At 34.1% G+C, this 26,110-nt stretch overlaps 1 protein-coding gene across 3 annotated transcripts; it reads left to right on the forward strand.

Annotated features, from left to right (window-relative positions):
• Positions 1-327: 327 nt before the first annotated feature.
• LOC150082368 (serine/arginine-rich splicing factor 1-like) lies at positions 328-25,049 on the forward strand. Of its 3 annotated transcripts, none has more exons than XR_016547269.1 (5): positions 328-563; positions 8,649-8,839; positions 10,992-11,164; positions 21,325-22,207; positions 22,348-25,049. XR_016547269.1 is itself a non-coding variant. In XM_090379242.1 (4 exons), the coding sequence occupies exons 1-4, from the start codon at positions 397-399 to the stop codon at positions 21,484-21,486; spliced, it is 693 nt and encodes a 230-aa protein (XP_090235368.1). In that variant the 5' UTR covers positions 328-396; the 3' UTR covers positions 21,487-25,049. The 3 variants fall into 3 exon arrangements, 1 of the variants encoding a protein (XP_090235368.1); XR_016547268.1 differs by having other exon boundaries at positions 21,325-21,546; positions 21,725-25,049; XM_090379242.1 differs by having other exon boundaries at positions 21,325-25,049.
• Positions 25,050-26,110: the final 1,061 nt, after the last annotated feature.

The following is a 26,110-nucleotide window of genomic DNA, read 5'->3' on the forward strand; positions in this document are numbered from 1 at the left end:
TGTTAGTTTCGTATTCCTTCCAAGTGAATAAATCCTTCGAAGTGTGAATAAAAAAAATAAAATATTATACTGAGCGAAACTGTTCATTTGTAAAATATTATTGCAATTGAAGAATATCAAATTTCAGCTTGTTTGTATTCAGGAATGGCTGCGTATCTGGCACGGCTCATATGTGAGCTTTGTTAGACAGTGGGAGAAGTCATCAGTAGTCGAATATTGATTGGTTCAAATTTTACCCAATGCCCGCTATCATTGGCTTAAAGAAGAAAGTTCTGGTAAGGTTCTATCAACCCATAATGCTGTGCGCTGTAACATACTTCTGTTGACTAGAAGTTGGCGCGTATCGAAGGTTGTTAATTTTTGCTTTTGGATAATAGTTGTATTTTTATTGTAATCATGTCGTACAGGAATAATGATTGCCGCATATATGTTGGAAATCTTCCTCCTGATATTCGCACCAAGGATATTGAAGATTTATTCTATAAATTCGGAAAAATAAGTTTTATCGATCTGAAGAACAGAAGAGGGCCGCCATTTGCATTTGTCGAATTCGAGGATCCCAGGTTAGTTCTTTGTTAACTCGGCCAACAGCCAGCACATTTGGAAAACGAGTTTTGCTATAAATTAGTGAAAGTAGTTTAGTCGTACGAGTATACGATTATAAATATATGCACTCTAAGCCAAAATTACAGATATTTACGTAGAAATAAGTTTAATTTTAACTTTAATATCATGGTAAACGTAATAAATCAATTGAATTAAAAGAAAATGGGGCAAAATTCTGAATTATGTTAATTTTTTTTCTATAATATGGTACTCATTCGTCTATTTCTAGTATTAAATAGAATTTTGCGTTCTGTTGAAGTATTAAAATGGCAGAACGATGCAAGAAGGCAACGCTTATATAGTATCTGTTGTGAGAGGGGAAAAAAGAAGGAAACTATGAGTTTAAATTAGTCTATATTATTTAATTTTAGACAAATTCTAACTTATTTAAACTACTTTTTTGAGCATTTAGACTTTGTAACTCGCCGTGGGAATCGAAAAGCTGTTAGAGAAAGAAATCTATCACCAGGGAAGTTACTTAAACTGCTAGGCGTTGAATTCATTCTCCACTACCTTGAGTAACTACACTCAGGGTAGTGGAGAATGAAAAAGACCTGGGGTAATTGTGCAGTCAGACATTAAATTCTCTGAACAGTGCAGACATGCTGCCAGGAGAGCTCATGGGTTTTGTCAATGATATACAGGAACTTTGTTAGCTAGCAGGGATAAGGAGGCAATTATCCCTTTGTATAAGGCTGTGGTTAGGCTGTATCTTTAGTACTGTATTCAGGTCTGGAGGCTTCACTTTAAGAAAAATATAGACCTGCTTGAATTGGTGCAGAAAAGGGAAGCCAGACTGGTAAAGGGTGCTCATACATAGAAGCATCATTTCTGCAAATTGCAGTATCTCAAGGTGCCTGCAAGGATATCTGATTGAGGTGTTTAAAGTCTTGAATGGATTGTGTAAGCAGAATGTTAATGGCATTCTTCCACTTGCTGAGCCTACACACAGGTGGCATGAAGTCAAGTTGAAGGATGGTTGCAGGAAAGAGATTTGTGGAAGTTTTGCCTTCAGTCAGCAGGTGGTTAATTGTTGGAAGTCTTCCGTCTGTTATTGTGGAAGTGGATGGGTTGAATAAATTCAGGGAAGAACTAGAAAAACTTTTGGAGATGGTTGGGTGAACTATGTAGGTTTTTTTTTTTTTGGCTGATCCTATATATAAGCTTGTTTTCTTGCATCATTTGCCATTATTACCATCATGGGAAACAGGGATATTAAACTTAACTGATTACAAGTATTTGTAAAATCATTGCAAAATCAACTTTAATGTCTGATAAATGGACAGTGCAAAATCAGAATTTTGCATGAGGCATTAGGTAAGTTATAGTAAAAACATTAGACTCAGTTATAGGAGCCCACATTAATACTGTGAAAAGATTGTTGGGGAGAGTGCAAAGTCCAGTATGAAAAAAAAAAAAAAAAAAATCAAGTACAGTAGAACCCTGATAAAAAGTTTTCCAAGGGACTGGAGGTTTAGTACTTACATGGGAAAACGTCTTAGAAGGAAAAATGACTTAACGGTATGAAATATTAACTACGAAAATGAAAAGATACGCATACATAAGTTAAAGATGGTTTTTTTTTTAAGTACTATTTCAGAATTTATAAATATTTTACTCTATGGGAAACATTTTTAAACTGAGGATTTCTAATTGTAACATTCTGTTCACTAAACTCATTACCAAGTTGGAAGGATGAACTCCTTTGGAATTTCAACATATCTTAAAGGGTCACAATTACAGTAAGACAGAACAATCCACTAAGTAATTCAGAACTTAATGGCAAATGCTTCATGTGGTCGAAGCTATCCAATTATGGATATCATTGAAAACAATTGCAGTGTAACTTCCGTTATATCCAAATTTTTTTACTAAAAAGGTTTTAAGGTTGAAAGCATCAGACTACGGAAAAATGACTAATCGAACAAGTTAGTTTGTAGTAAATCACTGAAGTAGGTGAAATGACATCGTTTTTGTGATAGCGCATATTGTGAATGCCTTCACAACAAGTTGTCCTGATATTGAGCTACTTAGAATAAGCGACACTTTGACATTTGATTCTTGAATAGGCAACACTTCGCCAATGGATTCTTGGCAGATACCACCCCCGGGTGGTGGTATCTGGCGAGAAAGGTAACATTAGTCTTCTCAGTGGTGAAGTTTTGCTTGTTAGAGGTGGTGCAATATCAGGGCAACTTGTTGTAAAGGCATTTGTAATATGAAATGTTGAAAACTATGCCATTTCACCTACTTTGGTGGTTTACTACGAAATAAAATTATGCTTGGCAATAACTTGTTCGATTACCAAATGTTTATACTGCTTTTTATTTATTTTTTTATATAAAAATAATTTCTATATTAAAAAAATGTATTAAGTGGGAAAACATCATTATAATAATACAATGTATATATTAATAATATTAATCTTCATCACGAACGTTTTACCCAGGAAACTTCTTATGCGGGGAAAACAATACATTACAATATATAGAAGTGAAATTGAGACTTAACCAAACCCTAGTACAGGGAAAAATTTCTTATCTGCGTTCTACTGTATATGGTATCTAGCCACTTAACCCATTTTATGTGGTGAGAATATTATGGTACAACTAGTATGTTTATTATGATTTTTATGAATATAATTTAAAAAAAAAAAAAGACTAAATTGCATTGAAATGTAGTCTGTTTATCCATAGTTTAATCCTGAAATAAACAAAATACACATGGTTAATGACCCATTTAATTGATAAATTTCTAAAAATAAGTTGTACTTCAACTGCCTATATTTGTTTGTCAGGATTACAGTGAAAGCAAACCATAGGATTACAGTGAAAGTGAACCATTAATCACACATGGTTACTGATCCCTTTAATTGATAAATTTATAAAAATAAGTGGTACTTCATCAACTGCTTATGTTTGTTTATATCAGAATTACAATAAAAGTGAACCATAAAATCTTGTAAAAGTTTTTAAACCAACAGCATTGTGAAATATTAGCAGATGCCAATGCATTTGGTTCAAATGCATCTTGGTTGACACTGTAGCTAGTACTCTACCAACTTCTAGTACTCAAAAAAAAAAAAAAAAATTGTAATTTGATGGTAATTCTTTATAACTTGCCATAAAAACAGTGTTAGGCCCATAGTTGCCTAGGTTGCTCTTAAGCCATTCTGTGTAAGACACGATTATAGAATTTTTCCAAATTTTTAATGCTTGCTTTATTATAGATAAGGGTTTAGTGGCCTTGGCCATTTCTTTCAGTATAACTGGAAAGATACCATCATCTCCTCATGCTTTCTTCACTTTTAAAGCCTGATAATTTTTTCTAAATCTAGGACTTTCTTTCCACACCCTGGGTGCCTGTAACAGGTATCTTGGGAAATCCAGTTCGTTGCAGCAACTTTAATATTAGGTTCATCCTATAAGCTAAGGAATTCGCTGCTCTATCAGTTATTATATCAAGCCTGATGTAGCTAAGTGGTCAGGATTGAGAGAATAATAGCACCTGTTCTTTGAGCAGAACAAATGGTCAAGCCCACATGACTGTTGATTACAACTAACAGTTGTATTTATTATAAAATTTAACCTGTAGTTCGTGCTGGAGTGTAAACAAGAAATTTGTTTGTGCCAGGCTATTTTTAACAGGTAGTCAATGACAAGGGTTTGTGTGTGTAATTCAGCAAGATTATAGGTCCAAGTACAGTCTGTGATAACATGCCATGATAGTGCCATACACATGCAGGTGCAAGTAGCATGCCACTGTTGGTATTTTGGGTTAAGCATGCATAGCAGTGTGCTTAACGTACTAGAATTGTCCAACATGGTCCATGTCTTGGCAGTAAGATAACTTTTTTGTGAGGAATGAAAAGAATTATACACTTTAGCAGATGGCCTCACTGGTTTTTCTCTTGTCAGGCAGAAACAAGCAGTTATGGTACAGTGGCACTTGGCATTTAAAGAGCGACTGACCCAGTGAATCCTGGTTTGTTCCTTGGGTAACAGGCAGCAAAATTCAGTAAATCCAATGTTGCTGCTGTTAATAATGCAGGCAGTTGTGTTGCAAACTAGGTGATGGTGTGGGGATTGTTTTTGTGGCACAGATCATCTCCTGTGCCACAAAACTTGTGGATTTGAATGTTGCTTCTGTCTCTTGTGAACACTCAAGGTATGGATTCTTCAGGATGGTTCCAGGAGGATCAGGGTGACAATGACTTTCACTGGACTTAAAAAGTCATTGAATCTCAACCTGGTTAAGCATTTGTGGAGTGAGGAATTAGTGTTTACATACCAGATAAACTTTTGACTATCAAGAAGCAGAACAGAATATTACACTGGAGTGCAAAACTTAAGGACCAACACTATTTATAAAGGTTACAACCACAAAATCTTTACTGATGAGGGTAGATTCAGTCTCAGCAGCAATTCTGGACATCAGCTAATCTGGCAAGAGGTTGGCACACAGTTAAAAAAAAAAAAAAAAAAAAAAGGTAAAAGTGCAGCCATTATCAACCCACTGCAGGATGGAAGCCTCCTCAATAATTCATGCTGAGGGAAATGGACCATAATCTTCCACGCTGGTCCAGTGCGGGTTGGCAGATCGACCGTATTCAACAGTCAGGGGCTTGAACCCCGGTACTCAAAGAGCATGTGCTACTGCACTCCCGCTCCTGACCACTCGGCTACACACAGTATCACCCCACAAACATCAATGAAGGGGATCGATATGGTGGTCAAGGTGTCTGGGGAGTTGTTATCTTGGATGGACGTACACAACTCCAGATACTGGAAGGCGGTACTGTAATCAGTGCACGCTACTGTACTGTACTGAGGTAATCCTTCCCCATGTACGTCTGTTCCGAGGTGCCATTAGCCCAGAGTTCGTGTTTATGGATGATAATGCTACACCCCATCACACTGCAGCTGTTGATATGCTTTTGGAAAGTGAGGACATTGTTCGTATGGATTGGCCTGTCTGTTTCCCCAATCTAAATCTCATCGAACACATATGGGACTTTTGACTATCAAAAAGCAGAACAGAATATTACACTGGTGTGCAAAACTTAAGGACCAACACTATTTATAAAGGTTACAACCACAAAATCTTTACTGATGAGGGCTCTGGGGAGACATCCTAACGATGTTACTGTAAGAACTTAACAACACTGTTCTAAGTATGGACAGGCAGTGCAAAGCCTGCATCGACATTAGGGGTGGCCATATCTCCTACTGAGGACCACCTCTTCCCTTTGTTCCATCTTTGGCAGTGATGCATCTGTATCATGATAGCCATTTTTGAATAAAGTTCCTTTGTACCGTTGTGTCGGTGTTTCCTTCATCAATTCTGTACTTTACAAGGTTCCTTTGGTATGCTTTTCATATATCCGGGCCACTCCTATGAGAAGCTACAGGTGAAAACCTGACTGGTCCTTAAATTTTGCACACCAGTGTATAAACAGGTTTTTTGCAAAAAAAAAAAAACATTACTTTGATCAGTTGGCTGGTCCATATAGTGGCAGACTGATCTGATTTGAACAGGAACTCTGTCACACCATTGCTGAAAATGGCTGCTGGCTGCTGTTTTGACCATCCATATCTTTGGATTTAAAAACAGCAGAAAAATGATCCGGGTAATTGATAGTGCAACAAGTGTACATCATAAATCTTCCCCCTATGCACACATGTGTGAGTAAATGTGCATTATGTATTGATCCACCCTTGTGGTATGAACCTTTACATTTATGTACCAGTGTTGATAGAAATCTCTGGCTAAAAAATTTAAGTAGATTTAACTGTGGCTACATTAATGTGGGAAAAATCACTTTTTCCCACATTTCCCACAAGAAAAACCTATAATTAAATTACTGAATTTCTGCAAATAAGATGTGCACTTCTTTTCTTGGAAAATATCCAAAAATTCCTCTACCTTATGATCTGAAGGTGCAAGCAGTGATGTTTCATCCATGACTAGAGATATTAGATCAAAATGTCCAGGTGGCCTTCTGAAGAAACTAGCTCTTTTATTGTGTAACCATTTTAGATCAAATGTAAGAGATGCAACACAAGGATGGCTGAGTCAAACGCAGAGTTGGCTGTAATTTCAAGAGGCCTTGTCCAGTTGTAGCCATTGTAAGAGTTGTAACAAACCCTTTGTGGGGAGCAGACTGATCACCCGATGGGTGGAAGTACCAAATCACAATTGAACACTTAACAAGATGAATGAAGTTGCCACCTAGGTGTGGGAATGGATGAAAAATTAGTGGAAGTGATGAAACATGGGCTATATGTTTAAAAAAAAAGATGTTGAATCTTCAGTGAATTTGTTCATCGAGATATTCACTCTTTAAAGAAAATGAAAGTTGATCCACGACATCAGTAATTGACAAGTGTGACAGTAACCAAAACACGTTATTATTGTTATATAATGAGTAAAAGCTTCATTTTACATTGACACATTTCAATTAAGAAGCACTTGTGAATTTGTTTCAAATATCCAATAAAATATTTTTTCCCACAATTTGCTTTCAAAAACACGAGTGCATCTAATCACATGCACAGTAATTAAATATTAATTTAGGTAACGGGTGGCTAACTTTTTCTTGCATATGCTTCCACGATAAAAAACCTACTGCATTCGTCAATTCTCTTCCCCCCCACTCAGTTTGTGCCTGGCATTAACTGTTTTTTGTAAGTATGAAAAGGAATTTTATGCTAAGCACTGATCATATACAAAATAGAATAATTTTACTTTATAAAATAAATAAATAGAGCTTAATGAATGAGTTTTTGTCCTTGGGAGAATTGATATTGTACGGAGTTACCAATTCTCTGCTAAATGAATGCTAAAAGGTGGTGAATATAAGAAGTAGTAGTTTCCCATCACACAATAGGCATGGAATTTAAACTGTCTTCGGCTTCATTTCGGATTATTTTGAAATTGGTTTTATGATTTTCATACTGGGTTTCCCCCCACCCCACATTGAACAGTGCTGATGTAAAAAAATATGAAAAATAGAGTTGCTTGTGCTGTGGTTTCAACTCCCCTGATTTCAATAGTATTAGGACACAAATATACCAGTGACGCAGCGATTGGATGCGGTAGGTAATCTGAAATTTTCTGACCAGATGATATACTGCAGCAATGAAGGATTGGGTACTTCCAAAAGGATAATGAGGCATATCACAAGTCTAGAATCGTATAAAACTTGTTCTAGTACCATGAGAGCGAATTCAGTCTACTGTGATTGTCTCCCTAGTTATCTAGTCTCAGTCCATTTTTTAAGTACCTGTGGAATGAGATGGAAAGAGATCTTTGGAATAGAGATATGCAAGCATCCAATTTGTGACAACTGGGCAAAGCAATTAAGTCAGTGTGGACCTCTGTCCCAGTGGCATACTTTCTAAATCATTGAACCTATGCTATGTCAAATCCAGAATGTTCTGAGGGCTTTTGTGACCCACTTGCTATTAGGTGGGTGCACCTAATAAAGTGGCCACTAATTATGTTGTGTAAACACAGGTTTACCCGTGTCACGGCTCCAAACCTATTCCTTAGGGATCCCTTGATGAGGTGGAGTAACTGGTCATTTCAATGTGTCTCTTGTCAATCAGTATTTTATGCCTACCTGTCATTTCTTGGTCTTAGTATCACATCTCTACTTTCTTTTCTTCAGCACATTTCTACTTGTTCATTTGAGAATATTTCATTCTTTAGCAGTAGCACATTTTCCCCATGATATACAACTATATCATCATTTGGCATGCATGTTGTAATGAATTCCTGGCTCAGTGCTGATCATTATTATTGGCCAAAATACAGTATTTGCATGTTTGCCATAACAGAATTTGCTGTTCAAAGTCAGCAGCATTTCTTGACATGGTCAGCTAGCGTATATATTCAATTTCATATAATTGTGATAACACCATATAAGTAGGTATAATAAAAAAAAAATCAGTAATTGTATGCTCTCTCTCTCTCTCTCTCTCTCTCTCTCTCTCTCTCTCTCTCTCTCTCTCTCTCTCTCTCTCTCTCTCTCTCTACAGGGATGCTGAAGATGCTGTTCAAGCACGTGATGGATATGATTATGATGGGTACAGGTTAAGAGTTGAATTTCCCCGTGGAAATGGTCCAGGACGTGGAATGGGAGGAGGAGGTGGTGGTGGCGGTGGAGGCCCTCGTGGACGAGGAAGAGGTCCCCCTGCACGCCGCTCTCAGTATAGAGTCCTTGTTTCTGGTAAGTCTTTTCCTAAACAATTTTTTTTATTATTATTATCATTATCATTTTTTTTTTAAATGAAAATCCCAAATGTATTAGAACCTGTAGTACTTGGTACCATGCGTGGGTTGAAGCTTAAGAAGGTGAAAGAAGATACTTGTTGACATTAGACTTGGACTTCTGTATATTTTAATTTTCAGGAAATATGTATGAAGGTTCCAGAAAACAAGTTGAATGAATAAATGAGGAAGAAAAAAAGTTGTTTCTGCAAGTTTGAATTTGGACAGTAAAAGGATGTTGACTTGTTGCGGCATGTGTTTGGACTGCTTTGGGATAGAGCAGGAATTATAGAAGCCAATTCAGGAGACCACTGCCCATGGAAGTATCTATAGCAGTGTTTTTCAACCTTTTCTTAATAACAGCACCCCTAAGTAATTTTATTTTGTGGCACCCCTACTCAATTTTCTGCCTGTTAGATCCGATTCTCTCTGTATATATCCGTGTGTGTGTGTAATATTAAAAAATATGATATTTATTACAGTAATATAATTATAAAAATTAATTTCATAATACAAATTATATATATATACAGTATATAATAATTTTATTCTTTATATAGAGGTAATAAGTAAACATCAATTATAGATCACAAAATTAAAATGATACTGTACACCTTTTTATAAGGAAAAAACATAAATTAAAAAAATAATAAGTTTAAGTAACTTAAACCCAAATTACGTGGTACCCCTGGAATGTTGTTGCTGCACCCTAGTGAAATACCACCACTTTGCCTATTGGAGGCTTGAAGTGGTGAAACCCATGTTTAGTCTCTAGAGCAAAGTTTCCAGCATCCCTCTCCCTCCATACTTCTCCTTCAACCCATGCACGGTACTAAGTACTATAGGTTTTGATACCTTTCGTGGTTGGGGTTTTCATAAAAAAAAAAAAAAAAAAAAAAAAGTTGAAAACCACTGATCTATAGCAGGGGTGGGCAACGAGTTGATCGCGGATTTAATCTTGGTCGATCACGACGAATTTTAAATATACAGTCAACCCTCGATTTGTGCAATGTAATTTTTGAGATGGTAGATTGTGGCACAAAAGTAAAAGGAAATGTAAAACTGCATTTATTAAAATGAATTTTTAAAAAATTCAAATTTTTTTTCTTAATTTTGTTACCAAATATGGCCATATAATTCCCTGAGAATAGTTTTAATAATTCAGTTAGTCATTATTTCACTTCATTTCATTTCTGGGCTTTGCCCATGTGTGATAAACCTGTCTTAATTTAGAAAGCAATAAATATTAATAAAAAATGTAAAGTATTAAAAAGTATTTTAGTTAAAGATTTATTTTCAAAGAAAGGAATTTTGTATTTTTTCAATTCCAAATTTGCATTGCTGATGGTCAAAAATGCACCATCCTTATCAATAAATTAGTAAAGGCCAGTGCAAGACATTTGGAAAAAGAATACATGTTGAATGGCAACAGGCCTAGATGTATTCTCACTGCACTTGAATATTCAGTCTAGTTTGCAGGAAGCAAGAAATAAATGTTTCAAATTTGGCACACTTAAACACAGCATTATTGAAATATTTAATGTTTTATTAAAAAGTGAAACGTTACAATAAGCATTTCACACTATCCAGAAAAGATGAAATATTGCTAATGTTTATGCAGAATTGGGAGGGGGATCGAGAACATTAAACCAACATTACTGTTTTTGTAATGTTGGTTTGCACCATTCTTGTGTTAATAAGAAAAGAAGGAAAATTGGTACGCCTTAAGCAAAATTTTACAAAGCAATAACTTCTTACCAAAAAAAAAAAATAAATCAGGCAATATGTTTAACTGTTCTGCTCTGGTTTGTTTCATTTGTAAACAGAAATTGTCATTTTTTTAATATTGGAATATGTTTTTCTTTTCTTGTGTTATTGTTATATCTGTTGTAGTTCAGGGGAAAAATAATCCAGATTCTACATAAAATAAATATATAAAAAGCAGCCTGAATTAGTGAGGTTTACTCTAAAGTAAAAAAAAAAACAAAAAAAAAATCAGCTGCTGTTTTCTTTTCATCAGTTTTTTTGAGACCAGGGCTTCCTCCTTGACAAATCTAAGTCTTGTCTTTTAGCAATGCTTAAATTTTGATGTGAATAACTTTAATTTATAGGTTTGCCTCCAACTGGAAGTTGGCAAGACCTGAAAGACCATATGAGAGAAGCTGGCGATGTTTGTTATGCTGATGTCCATAAAGATGGCACTGGTGTGGTAGAATTTCTTAGATATGAAGATATGAAATATGCTGTAAAAAAGCTTGATGATTCCAGATTTCGTTCCCATGAGGTAAGTTTGTTTTAGGTACTAAGTATTTATTTGGAAAAAAAAAACATAATTAGAGAAATTTGGTTTTGAAAGAAAATGACAAATAATTCAGAAGTGTGTGGTGGATGCTGCTCCTGAAATTTGTCCAAAAAAGGCTTGAGTGGAAGAGAATATAACTGGAGCTTAATTAATAAAATAAGCTTGTGAATGACTAATAGACATAGTTTGAGTGGAGGGAGAATAAAATAACTGTACATTATGTAGAATATATCATGGCCTTTGAGAGTGGATCTGAGGGGGTTTTTAAACTGGGAACAAAACACCTTATGAGAGCAAACTGATGTAATGGTAGTGGCTTATTTGTGAACATATGCATTGTTGAGATATGTCTTGTTAAACAGCTTACTCAACCCTCAGCTCTTCCATTTCTCCTACAAATAGAATACCCCATACTTGCACTGAAATGCCCAATTTTCTGTATACAAAATTCAGAAAATTACTGTTTACTGAATTTAAAAATACGAATTACTGTATAATTACTTCTCACATATACAGTAATTACTTTAGTAATTATAGTATAATTACTATAATGGAATCACTGGTTAAAGAAGTAATGCAGGACCATTGGGATAGGTATGCAATTATATTGCAATCACAGCATGGATTTGTCAAGGAGTGATCTTGTTTAACCAATCTGATAGGTTACTATGATGCAGTGACCAAAGAACTGGATGCAAAAACAAATTTTTACATTGTAAACTTGGATTTCGGGAAGGCTTTTGATACTGTAGTACATAAAAGACTGCTGTACAAACTGGAACGGTGTGGCATTAAGAGCAGGTTACTGCTATGGATAAAGGGAATGTTAAGTGGAAGAAGACAAGAGTGGTTATCAGTGGGCACTGCTCTTTGTAGGCTAATGCTATTGGTGGAGTTCCCCAGGGTTCAGTGCTGGGTCCATTGTTGCTTTCAATGTTTATCAAATATACCTTCATGTTTAGCTGAAGGTATATCAGGATATAAGGTATATCCTAATATACCTTCAGCAATATAAAATGATATTGCTGAAGGTATATCAGGATTAATGTCTAAGTTTGCAGTAATACAAAGGTTGGCAAGGTGATTAATGACAGTAATCAGGATGAGCTAAAGCAGCAAGATCTAGGAAAGTTTGGGTCAGTGAGCTGAGAAATGGCAGTTGAAGTGTAACATCTACAAATGCTAGGTACTGCACATGGGTAACAGTAACCCCAGAGTAACTTATTAACTGTGTTACTATACTCAGGATAGTGGAGAATGAAAAAAGACTTGGGGGGAATTTTGCAATGCAGACATGCTGCCAGGACAGCTCATAGGGTTTTATGAATGATATACAGAAACTTTTGCTGGCAGGGATAAGGTGGTGATTATCCCTTTGTATAAGGCCGTGGTTAGGCTGCATCTTGTCCTATAAATATATATATATATATAGTACTCTGGAGGCCTCACTTTAGGATGTAGATCTGCTGGAACAGGGGCAACCAGATTGGTAAAGGGAACAAAAGGGTGCTATTACCTAGAAAAGTGAGAGCACCCTTTACAGTTTTGCAAATTGCAGTCTCCAGACCAGGCACCTGTGGGGAGATCTAATTCTGGTGTTTAAAGCCTTGAATGGATTGAGTAAGCTGAATGTTAATGGCATTCTTCAACTTGCTGAGACTACATACATGAGGAGGCATAAATTGAATTTGAAAGATATTTGCAGGATATGTGAAAGTTTATCTTCAGCCAGTGGGTGGCTGATTGTTGGTACAGGCTTCCATCTGTTGTGGAAGTGGATTTGTCTGCTTCTCTCTCTGAGAGAGAGAGAAGCAGACAAATTTTTGGAGGGTACGGATGAGTGAACTGCTTGGGGTTTTTTATTTTTTGGTAGATGTTATATAAGCTTCCTTTCTTGCATCATTTCCTTTATTATTACTACTATTAAAAGTTTTGTTCCTTACTCTGATCCCAGTTTAAAATCCCCTCTAATCTGCTGATGAAAGCTGTAATGTATGGTTATCTATTTGTCAACCTTTAATAAATCTTATTTTATTAATTAAACTCCATTTATATTCTCTTTTATTTGGCCTTGTACAAATGTCAGGAGTGGTTTACAATTGAATTCAAAAAAATTTTTCATGTTACCTTCATGTGAAACAATTCTCTTCAACTCCAGTAGTATATTAAAAAAAAAATTCCCTTATTTCATTTTAGCAGCTGTTAGCTGTTAAAAGCTTTTAATTCCAAGTTGGAGAAGTCTTGGATTGCCAACCTACTCTTATTGGTGCCAGAACAGAATTTTAAGAAATCTTTATTCTAGCAATGTATGTTTTGTAGCCAGGGGTTCCATATCAAGGTGAGAATTGATACTGGTAAAAATAGAATCCCATTGAGATAATGAGCATATCAACTGCATGAATTGTTTGATATCACCAAATATTGTTGTGAACAGCACATGGATACAGTTCAATGTTAGTTTTTATAGAAATATTGGAAATCTTGCTTCTGAGTTGTAGTAAATATGAGAATGTGAAAGGCTTTTTCAAATAACATTGTTATGAATGCAAAGTAATCTCTTTTCTGGATTATGAAGCGGGGGGGAAATGCCTGAAAAACTGCACTTATTGGTCATGCTTAACCATTGCATTTTTATTCTGAAGAGTTGTATAAATGCACTGTAAAAAGGCACAATGCCGAGTAATTTGATTCTGTGGGTCATAGCTGGTTGCTAATATTTGATAAGCATTTTTTTATTATTAATATTAAAGTAAAAGTTGAAATTGCAGTAGATTCTTCCTCACACACTTTACTAAGGTACACAAGTTACATGATGGCAATTTAAAATTATTAGTCATCATGTATAGACTGAGTCTAATGTTAAGGAATCAAATTTTACAGAAGGAAACTAAAATCTGCAAAACTTATACAGCAGTTATTTTATGAACTAAAAATTGTTTTTGGTTGTGGAAAAAAGTGCAAGTAGATCTGATGTGATATGAATGACATTGTGCAGAAGGTAAGAACAAGTGAGTAAAGCAGGTACTTTCAACTATATGTGGATTGGTTATTATAGTAGTGAAGATTGTTAGTGATACACAGAACCTATACCACATGGAGGTGCCTATGCTTACAAATAAACTGAAAAGGTATCACTAATTATCTGAAGACAATATGGCATGACTTCCCTGACTGTTCCATATCCTCAGAGACGAATACAGACATATATATTAATATTAGTAATACTGAGATTAAAAATTTTTTTTTTGTTATTGAGTAGAATGAAGGCTGTCACAGTTTTTGTCGCAAAAGATTGAAGTGGTTTTATGCGGGCTCTAAAAACATATACCCGCGATGTGTAAAGTTGTGCAAATGAAAATTTTGGAATCCGAGCTCTGAAAATGTAGGACATCACCTAGTGCTATTTGAGAACCTAATTTCTTGTAAACTCTGAATAATCATTTTTTCTTTAACCCCTTAAGTACTGAGTGATTTTCAAAGCTATCCCCATGGTAATTTATTTTTTAATATTTTTTATTTTTTGCAAAAAAATTGACATTTTCTGAAAATGTAAGAAAAATGCTATAAAAGTAAATTTCACATATGATATGATATATGTGGAACATAGTTTATTAAGTTCAAAAAGGTATATTTTTGCCAAATTACAATTATGCCATCTATTATGCATGCCTTTTATTTTTTGAAGATGGTATCCTCGAGTTGACCTCCATCTCTTTGCAGGCATTCTTTTAACCTTCTGTGAAAGTTTCCCATTATGCAGTGTAGCATCACCAAAGGAACTTCACCAATTTCTTTTAGCAAATACTGTTACCCTAAATCCTGAATTGCTTTTGCAAAAGCTATATACAATCAAATCTCATTAATACAAAGTTCAAGGGACCTCAACTTTGATGTTTTGTAATAACAAGGTTTGTAGTAATGAGGTCCGCTAAAAGTGTCAAAATTTTACGGTTTTTTTTTTTTTTGTACATACTAAATATCTAAGAATAATAAAAAATAAATTAAAATTAATAAAAATAAAATATTACAATATTTTAGTATTGCATTAAAAGGAATTACAACCTTAATATAAAAGGAACCATATAAACCATTAACTTTTTAATAAATTAATCTCATTTAAAAAAGAATCCAATGTTTGCACAGTTTTTGTCCTATATGCATTTTTAACTGTAGCAAGAACATTATCAAATTCAATAGTTATTTCTTTATCAATGTTACTGCAGGCCAACACATTCTCTATTATGCTCAGTGCATTTTAGGCATCTTTTTTAGATGGTAGTGTGAATGCTTCATTTTTGCTGTCTCTGGTAACAAAAACTTTTTTGTTTTTACCTCTCAATACCAACTACTGTTTGTTGGTATTGAGAGGTAAAAACAACAATTGTATATTTGTCAACTTAAGTGTCTTGGCAGAATGTGCTGTACAATGATCTAGAATCAATGTTCCTTTTTTCTGAATCTATTCTTCTGTCCGTTTGATAAGACTGAAAATTTTGACTGCAAGCCAAGCACTTCTAGTGGCCTCATAATCACAGGGAAGTTGGTTAACTTCTTTAAAGCCTCTTGGCTTGGAAAACTTAGCAATCACAAGTGGGTGTAGTTTTGTACTGCCATCTGAATTGCAGTATAACAGAACAGAAAGTCTTTGTTTACTTAATTTACCACTATGACAGGACTCCTCAAGCAAATTATAAAATAAACCTCTCTCATCAAGATATTGTCAAAATTGAAAAATATATTTTTCAAGAATGGACCTTACAGAACAACATTTTGTTGACTAATAATCCAGACTTCTTGCAAACATTTGGTGACACCAAGTTATTCCTGTCTTTAAATTTTTCGAGTCAGTCATTGCTGCATTTGAAGTCACTAATTCCATGTTGCTGAGCCTAGATAATTTGCATTTTCCTGTAAAATCAAACCTGATATTGGCAAATTAGATGCATGCATTTGTTGTTACCACTCAGTTTTGTTCCAAACACCTTGTTTTGCACCACTAATTTGTTTCCTGTTTTTTTTATCACTGCTCTAGTGTTGCACACTTCAAGTGTTTTTTTCCCTTTTCTTTTTTTTTTTTTTTTTTTTTCGATTTTTTTGATATTGTAGGTAAAGGGATGTTGTATTCCTTTGCAATGTCCATTTTACTTTGTTCCATTCTATTTCGTTCCATTTTACTTCGTTACTCTTGTACAGTTTTCAGCTTAATTTAAAGACAAGTTCCAAAAAACACACCAGCTCAGATAAAATGACACAAAAAAGATACTGTAGAAAAAGAATCTTTGAACTTGTAACAATTGCAATTGACCTTAATCCCATGGAGAGTGAGGGAGTGTATGTGAATGAATAATAAAAACATCTTAGAAAAACTGTTTTTATTCTTTTGTTAATTTAACAGCTCATCCTTCAAAATGACGTTTTTCAGAGTGCACTTACATTGTAGCTACCATGAACTGGTTTTGTTTACACAAAAGTAAATTCTACCAAGTCGGTGCCATCCTTCAGGAAGCAGGGAACAGGATGGCTAGCTAGCGGCAGTAATAGGGGTAACAATTGGACAACAGTGCCAAGATTTGTATTAAACTTACAAAATAACAATATATATTTCTCACAGGGTGAAAACTAATTTTGTAATACATATTAACTGAATTTTGTAATAAATTAATATATTTACGTAGAAAAGTATCCTTTCACAGGGGAATATGTGCTTCATGTAGATGAGTATTTTGTATAAACCTAGTTTGTATTAATGAGATTTTACTGTATTGAAATACAATCCTGAAGGATTGAATTCATCTTTGTCATTGCTAGAGTTTCTGATTGCTTACCTCTATTTAATTGAAGGAATATTTTGAATCTTTGGCATGAGATTCGGAGTTTTTATACTTCCACGAAAACGAATAATAAAGAATATTTTCTTTATTATTCAATAAAACTGCAAAAAGTAGGAATAAAACTGGCTTGTTTGCTCCACGATCATTAGTTGTTTATATGTTGCTCCACGGTAATGTTTTGGAACCATATATGTTTATGGTTTATAAACAAACTTCTCTTTCTGACAACACTTTATTTGTAATTGATAGTTTACATCATTACAGATGACAGCACCCCATCTGTAATACTGTAAGCTCAATTATACATGATCGCAGTATACACAATATTTAGTTTAAAGATTGTGTATAGTGAGTACAGACTGTAGTGATTAATATGGTGCCTGACTATAATCGAGTAAATTATGTAAAGGGTTAAGAGAATTTTTCTGTGTAAAATGAGCAATGAAGGCAAAACAGCAGTTTACCTTGATATGTCTAATGGAAGAGCTATTGAAAGTAAAGTTCTTATGTTCAAACAAGTGGAAATGGCAAGTTTTGGCATGACAACTTATAGACATGTGCTTGAGCCTATGATTGGAAATTATGTTTTTAACCATTAGATTCTTTTCATTGTGTCCCCATATTTTACTCTGATAAATTTGCAAAATATCTTAAGTTATTGTTAAGTCATGGTCACCTGAAATTCACCTGTACTTGGTGAGTACGTCATAAGCAATTCTTATCCAAAAAAAAAAAAAACAATGAACGGCCAACCGTTTAATGTCCTAACACTAAAAAGAAATTTCTCTCCCTTATTTTTTAGCTTAATGAAAATGACAAATTCCTGTGTTTCGAAAAAAAAAAGAAACCTGTCTGCACGAGCTGCTCTGTAATGCTTAATGATTTATTTAAGCATACAAATTAACTTCACACCCTTCTGTATGAAAGACTGTTAAAGTGCTATAAAAATCAAACACAGCTGTTACAACTTCCTTCGATAATTATTCTCTATATTTATAACTTGTGTCGCTCTCTGCCACCATTCGGTGGCCTTCTATGGAGGCATCACTTTATGCTGTATGCACTTTTACAGTTTACGATGTCAGAGTGTGAACGTTTGGTGATGGGAAACAAATGCATGCACAATAATAAAATATAGCTAATTTTGTTTTTTACTGTATGCAGCTGGAAACATCATATATCCTAATAACAGGTAAGTACTTTTTCTTTTAAATTAATCTTTTTGCCAATTAACAATAGAATCAAAGAACATTCCTACCTATGTTCCAGTGCAAAAAGGCATAGCATTATGGATATAGCAGTAAATAACTCCTTCATGTGAGTTCATTGGCCATTTTCAATCCACTGCAGGATGAAGGCCTCTCCAGCAACTTTGCTGGAGATTTATTATCACATGAGTTATTTGCTGTTAACTATAGAGTGCAACTTTTCTACACTTGCATTCTACATTGCAAGTAGTTAATTACTAATTAACCAGTTCAAATACACATATATATATGGTTATACCCAGTTTATTAACAAAACAAATTATAATAAGATAAAACCAGTAGCTTTCGGGACGCGTGTCCCTTTGTCAACTGACAAGTTTTGTATTAACTTGTCAGTTGACAAAGGGACACGCGTCCCGAAAGCTACTGGTTTTATCTTATTATATTTTATTATAATTTGTTTTGTTAATAAACTGGGTATAACCATATATATATATGTGTATTTGAACTATGGACCCCAGTACTCCAGGCCCATTTGTTACCAATTAACCAGTTATATTTAAAAACTATTATTAACTTTTTTGATATTGATTTACAATTTCCTCTTGGATTTAAATACAGTACTTATTAGTGGATATTCTGTAATTAATAGATTAAACAAATAGTTATAAGGAATTTTTTAATTATTATTCATTTTTGCTGTTTGAAACTATTGGACATAAATTTAAATGACCGAAGAATGTTTATACAGTAAGACCGCCATATCCGCAGGGGATATGTTCCAAGACCTACCGTGTACTGTGGATGGCTGAAACCATGGATATAAGCGAACACCTGCTGACCTCATATGTATAATAAAGTTTGCCGACCGGGCTAGCTGGGTGGGTAAAGTGCCTGCCTGGCAACCCAAAGGTCGCGGCCTCAAATCCCGCCTCGAGTTTGTATCAGAGTAGTGCAAAAAACCTTGGGAGGTGCATTATGGCCACAGAAGCCAATGTGTCAACAACAAAAAAAAAAAAAAAAAACATTACCAATGTTAAATACGGTAATAATAAAGTACAGCAGACTCAATGAACTGGGACACTTCAAGACTCAAGTTTAAAAAAAATCAACCAGAAATCATAAAATTCAAGTAATAACTAGAATAGGTATAAACAGATATTTTGCAAGTCATAAATAAGCAACAAGAACCGGCATTATAAGTCGTCATTTGGAGATTAGTGTACCTATTATCTTACAACCCCCTCCCCCCCACTGTCTTCACACCTACTGCTCAAAAAAAAAAAAAAGAAGAGACCAAATGTTAGTTTGATTTAGTGCATCGCATCGATTGTTTGTGTTCCATCACACTGCAAAAGGACGAAATTTTGTTTCGTTATTTATGTCAGGGATGTTAGGTTTTTTTTTTTTTTTTTTTGTTTAGAAATTGAAAATGACGGGCAAATGCAAGAGTTGTACTTTCAAATTAAACAAAAACTTGGGAAGTTATTCAAAAGTTTGAAAACGGTGCATCTGTTAAATCTCTGAAAGAACCATTATAAAGTTGGTGACCAAATACACAACATTATAAAAAATAAACGGAAGCATCGTATTGAACACACGAATAGTACATGTTAAGGTTTTTTTTTTTTTTTTTTTTTTGTGGTTAACCGCGGGTAACTGAATCAGTGGATACCAGATCAGCGGATACGGGGGCACAAATGTTTTTGTTTTAATTTAGATGTTATTAGGGATGCAAGATCATCAAGAAATGGTGCAACAGTTTTCAAACTTTTTTTTTAATGCATTGCACTGGTATTGCTGACTTTGGCAACAAAAAATGCATAAGACATAGAAACTAATTATTTAAGTGTGTTCATTAAGTGATCTCCATGCATCCAAATCTATTCACAATTGTCAATTTAAAGTTTACTCTAATCGGAGCTACGTTTCTTCATAGATCCCCTATTGCCTTTTTATAAGAAAACACTAAGTAGTGTTATTCCATCTTGTTTAAAGAACTTTTTCAATATGGCAGTATTTCCAAAACTTGGGTTTCTGACACATTTGTAATGGAATTCTATAATGAAGTTATAAAACAATAATGATATAAGGCGTTAGGGAATAGGCATTTGGAACTTTTGCATCTTTTTTTGATGTCTAAGTATATGCACCTGCTTCTATTCAGTTTTCATAGTGATTCGTATAATTGTGACTTTGAAGGAGAAAGTTGTTCTCTTCATAGGATAATTCATCTGCATGTATCCTCAGTATATATAATAACAAATTTTATTTAAAACAGTGTAATTTAGGAATTTCAAAATGGCACTATCAATAGAAACAAAGGACGATAAGTTAATGCCACTGATTCATCTGTTTGCCAATAATTTAAAACACTGAGTGAAAGAACCTGGCATGGGAAACTTTTAAACATGTTTCTATTGGTTGAGTAGATAAGCTGCAGACTTGCATGATATTGCTCCTGTGACTGCTAGTTTTCTTCTTTACTTGTTATAGATTGTGATTGAGAAATCAGTAGAGATTTTGGAATGTGTTTTTTAAACTTATACATTGTGGAGTATGTTTTGAAAATCATTCAGTAGTATTGATAGTCATTTTATAATGTTTTTGAAAACTTGGTTGTAGATCATGTTGATTGTTTGAAGTAGGCTGAAGTTAGTTCTTATTGGCTTTCACTAATGGTTGACATCTACAATAGGGTGACATAAGTTTAAATTGGAAGAAAAATAGTTGCAGGATAGATGGGAAAAAATTTGCTTTCAGTAAGAAAGCAGAAACAAGCTTCACCTTCTGTTGTGGAAGCAGGTAATTTGAATAAATGTAAAGGATTTGACAGATTTTTAAAGGGAATGAGCAACCCAACCTGAAAACAAATTGCATATAGAGCAGTTTAGTTCTCGCCCCTCCTCCCTATATAAATATTTAAAAATACATCTTGTGGTGCTTTTTTTTTTCTCCCCTAAAAGGGAATTTTGCAGTAATATTTTTGGTTTTATTTCATTGAAATTTCAGTATTATGTAGGAATATTGTGTCCTATCCATAATCCAGATTTTAAGTAGAAAATGGACTTAACAGCACTGAGATATATTTGAAATTTTATAGGGTGAAATATCGTACATTCGAGTTAAAGAAGATTATGGAAGCCGATCAAGGTCGAGAAGTCGCAGTTATTCACCTCGTCGAACAAGAGGATCTCCAACTTATTCACCAGCGCACCGTTCTCGGTCTCGTTCTCATTCAAGATCAAGATCTCTTTCCCACTGAACTTTGATCAAAGAACTTGACCTGCAGCTTGTGGATGCATCATCATCCCAAGTTTAACAGGTTTTAAAATTTCTTTGCCATTTTTGCTATTAAGTTAGCCTGTTAGCCTGTTTTATTATGTGTAATTATAGTGCTCAGTGTAAGAAGTACCACTGTATATTATATATTTAATTAGCTTTTAAAGCAGTTTTACATTTGGCTGTAACCTAATATATATTTCACTTATACTTATCTGTAGACACATATATGGAAACCTGGAATGCAAAGGTCATGGATTGTGTGTTGGTGGATGGATGGATCTGACTGGAGTGAGTTTAGGAATGGATACATGGAGAAGGGAACTATTATTTTGATCTCCAAGGAAAGGATTAGGGAACTCGCTAGCAATCATTCCTGTACACTAGGCTTAAGGAGTATTCATTTCCTGTTTCTGTCTGGACCTACTCAGGAAGGGTGGATTTGAGGATCCTCACTGGACACCCATTTCAGGAGTGCTTCCTTTGTGTTAGGGCATTGTTTTTAGATGCATCTTCTGGACACAGGATCACTGAACACGGCGCTGTTTTAGGAGCCGAAACACTGCACACGGATCACACACAGGAGGATAATTTCAGGATTAACGGATGCATGATATACACAGGGATCATTGTCAGGAGGATAACTACTGAATATTGGAAATCAGGATAGAGGGATTAGGAGATGGATTCCCATCTGGAGCTTTGTAGGTATAAGTGTAAAATGTATGTATTTGTAGACTTGCTTATGCATGACAATTTCATTAGCGTAATCTTTTAATTCAAAACATTCCTCCTCTCCCTAAAAAGATTTTAAGTAACTATTTTTCTTTATTTACTATCGAAGGTTGCCGGTTTTGGATCTGTTCATAAGGAATAAGGATTTCTTCTGGACCTTGGACCAGGATCTTCAGGGGTTCAAGAAATGGATATACATTTTTTAATGCCTTAGCTTAAATTTCTTGGATGGGTTATTTGGCTGGGGTTAATAGTAATGCTTATTTGGTTGCATTCATTGTTCAGGTTACTGAACTTTGCACTCTTCGATTCCTCATTGCGGTATATCCTTTATCACTTTCTTAGGCAGGGGGAAATCTCGAATAGGGATAGCATTTTAAACTGCGTAGTTCACTTATTAGTTGCCCTTCTCCAATCCTTCTATATTTGTTGACTTCAGATATCAACCTTTGGTATTCATTAGTGTGCAAAATATAAATGTACATGCACATACACAAAGTATCCAACAGAACTTTTTAACTTACCAGAGATTACACTTGGCTTGTATGAAAATGTTTTGTGTCATTTGCAAATCAGTGAAAACTTAATATTTTTTTCATAAGTTTAAGAAATGATTTCAAATATCCTTTCAGTTAATACCAAACTAGTTTTAATCTTGGCATCTTATGTAATGCTGAAGATCTGTTGCTGTTATAGAATTTATTATTATTATTATTTTCTTTTTTTGGCTTGTTTATTTTTAGTAAAATTTTGTTGTATTAATTGGCTCCAGATTCAAAATCATGTAATTTATTTTTTTCAGGTACTGCATTCAAATTTAGGGTCATGACTAATAATATTTATCTATCAACTATACTTAAAATATTAATTACACCACAATGTCAGTTTTTCTTCCTGGTGGCACTGCACTCTCAATAAATGTGAACTCTGGCATTTATTTAATGCCTATTCAAAGAATCGTTCAATGATTTAACTTGTTGTAGTTTATAGATTATTGGCGCATTTCTTATTAATTGGTTTACTATATTTGTCATCTGAAGCTTATCATATTTGTGCCGAAATGTTAAAATTTGTTAATCAGCTGACTTTTACAAGTTTGAGACTGCTATTTTTGCTAAACTGGTTTTTTTGTCAGTGGGAAAGTTTACTCGCCAGTTTAGTTTAAAACAATCTTTGTTTGCAATCGTACGTAGCTGCATGAGCTGGAATAGTTCCATGTTATATTTTATTTCTCATTGTTTGGGTGAAATTTTAAAGCTAAAAGTGTATTTACTAGGCACTATTGTATGTTGACAGAAAGGAAGCAGAACACTAATTTTCAAATGAATGTAGCAGAAAAAAAAAATCCAGGAGTGGGCATCAAATATCCCACTTATGGCAAGAAATAGTTAAATGGTGCACTTTATAATTTTATTCTTTGTTTTGATAGTCTAGTGGAGAACAAAAAATATTATTAGTGGAGTGGGATTTATTAACCAATTTATTTTTAATTTAGCAACATGAAATTATAATTCAGTGATGGTGTTAATTATTGAATTGGGAACAAATCTTTAATAGGATTTTAAGGTGGGGATCTTTCCTGAATACGTTGCTTCTTGATATGTGCAATGCATGTAAATCTAAGCAGAAAGTAATGCTCCCTGGAAAGCCAACACAGTGTCAGGTATTCAGCACACATTTGTTGTGAAGGCACAGTATGGCCTTAGTAGCCCTTGTGCCATTAAACATCATATCAACCAACCACACATTTGTTTTACATAAAGTTGGAAGGAAGTTTATATGGCTGTTTCTCGAATTAAAAGTAATGATGCAGATAAAAAATTCTGACAGATACTTAAATTCTAGTTTTTTTTTTCTTTTGATCTACGAAGTGTGCCCTGCCCTTCCAGAGGACAAATTAAGCAATAATTTACTGCTGCTGGCAGTTTTTGTAAAAAAAAAAAAAAATCACTATTTTCCATCCCTGTAGTGACTGAAGGATGTTCCTGGCTAAAGCCTTTTATATTCGTACTATTACCATTGGTATCACAACTCGATTTTAGAAACATGACACAGACCACAAAGAATTCGATTTAAACTGAGTAAACAAAGTATCTGTTTAAGGTGTTGAGATTGGAAGAAAGAGATGAAAATAGGGAATGAGTAAACAGATTTTGAATGGGCTTGTGATGCAAAGCTCAGTGAACAATGGTGTTGGGAAGCACAGCATATGTGGAGGAATGAAGCAGACAAAATTTTGCAAAGTGGCATTTATAGAAAGTTTTAAAAAAAGTATGGCATCTTATTTTCATCCCTCCTTTCTAACAAACTTATAATCATATGACTAAATATGCTGTGTTACCTGGTTTGAATTGAATTTTTGACATTCTGTGTTAAGTATTTCTGAGGTGTAGTTGGGATATCACTGTACAGGTTGGCTGCCATCTGAGTAGTAGCTTCCATTTATTCTGAAGATAGAAATATATGATTTATTTATTTTTTTTTAATAAAAACTAACAGTGGTAATAATTTGTTTTATTAACTACATAGTGTAGTTTGAATTTTTTCCAATTAGCACACCCCATTAGTGTCATTTTTAACTTCAAACCTTTCAATAGACCTGGGCTTACTTAACACTGCAACATCTAGTGTGTCTTTGTGATTAATTCTTAACAGTTTATGTAAATGCATATATACAAGCACACATGCATATGACAGAAAATAAAGTATCTCTGGAAGATTCAGTTCCGATCTGTTCTGCAATTACCACTAATAAAATAAAAGCATTTATTTATTAATGCTGCTGTATTAAAAAAAAAAATTAACCAAGTCTGCCACTTATTCTTATAATTATTTTAAGTCTTTTGGATCTGTTTGGGTATATTTTTCTGTGTGCTATAAATTTACAAGTTGCTGTTTGAATTGAAATCTGGTATTCATTTATGAAATTAAACTTATAAAGAAATAAATGGTAGGCTGTTTCTCCTTTTATTGGGTGAAAGGAAGAATTGTTTCTAGCTGCATTATTAACTTTGGCTAGCTTATTTTAGGATTAGTTGGTTATTTCAAGAATGCAATTTACAGTATGACTGGATGATAAAACCAACACTTTGTTGGTTTTGCTTTTAGAGCATTTTGATTTATTGAACTTTGTAACAATTGCTGATAAAGAGTCCAAAGTAAGGATATAATTTGATATTGAAAAAAATGACACAGTTATGTGTATTTGCCACCAGGAAAGACTAGGTATTTTACCACTAGATTATTCAAAATCATGTATTATTATCATTTATGGAATGTGATGGTCTTGAGGAAATGAATTCTGCTGTTGATATTCAGTCGTTTAAGTCAGGCTGCTTTTTTGCTTTGAGAGTTACTGCTACAGTCATATTTGACTTTTTGTCTTCTATGATTTGTGGTGTTCACATAATTTTCCTTGACGTTAAGTGCAGCAGTCATATAGCATTGCCTGAATTTTGCATAAATTTTCAAGGGAAAAAAAAAATTGGTATTACCTGAAAGGTCATACATAACCTTTGTAATTTTTTTTATTCAAATTAAAGTGGAAATTTGATTTTGTTTATGATATAAAACATTTTTTTACTTCAAAAAGTGACTAACTTTTCCAGATAGTACTTAACCAACACCTCGTACTATAGAAATATTGTCCATATTGATGCTGATTAAGAGATGTTAAAAAAACTGGAATTTTAAAGGAACACATTTTTGAGGGCTTTATTTTTTCCTCTCCTTATTATTAATTTGATAGGATGTTTTAGGTGAAAGTGGTGTGTATATATATTTTCAAATGATTCTTTCCACCAGAAAAAAAAAAAAAAATCTGTAAACTACATCAGTTTTTGAGTAAAATCATCTTATTCCAAGTGTTCCTG

Source organism: Mastigoproctus giganteus, chromosome 8 (assembly GCF_048544385.1).
Source record: "Mastigoproctus giganteus isolate SK-2022 chromosome 8, ASM4854438v1, whole genome shotgun sequence".
NCBI classification, from domain to species: domain Eukaryota; kingdom Metazoa; phylum Arthropoda; class Arachnida; order Uropygi; family Thelyphonidae; genus Mastigoproctus; species Mastigoproctus giganteus.

Excerpts from the sequence above, each read along its gene's own strand:
- LOC150082368 (XM_090379242.1), top strand. The coding sequence starts at position 397 with ATGTCGTACAGGAATAATGATTGCCGCATATATGTTGGAAATCTTCCT. Across the intron at positions 564-8,648 it reads GTCGAATTCGAGGATCCCAG|GGATGCTGAAGATGCTGTTC; the intron begins GTTAGTTCTTTG and ends CTCTCTCTACAG. Across the intron at positions 8,840-10,991 it reads GTATAGAGTCCTTGTTTCTG|GTTTGCCTCCAACTGGAAGT; the intron begins GTAAGTCTTTTC and ends TTTAATTTATAG.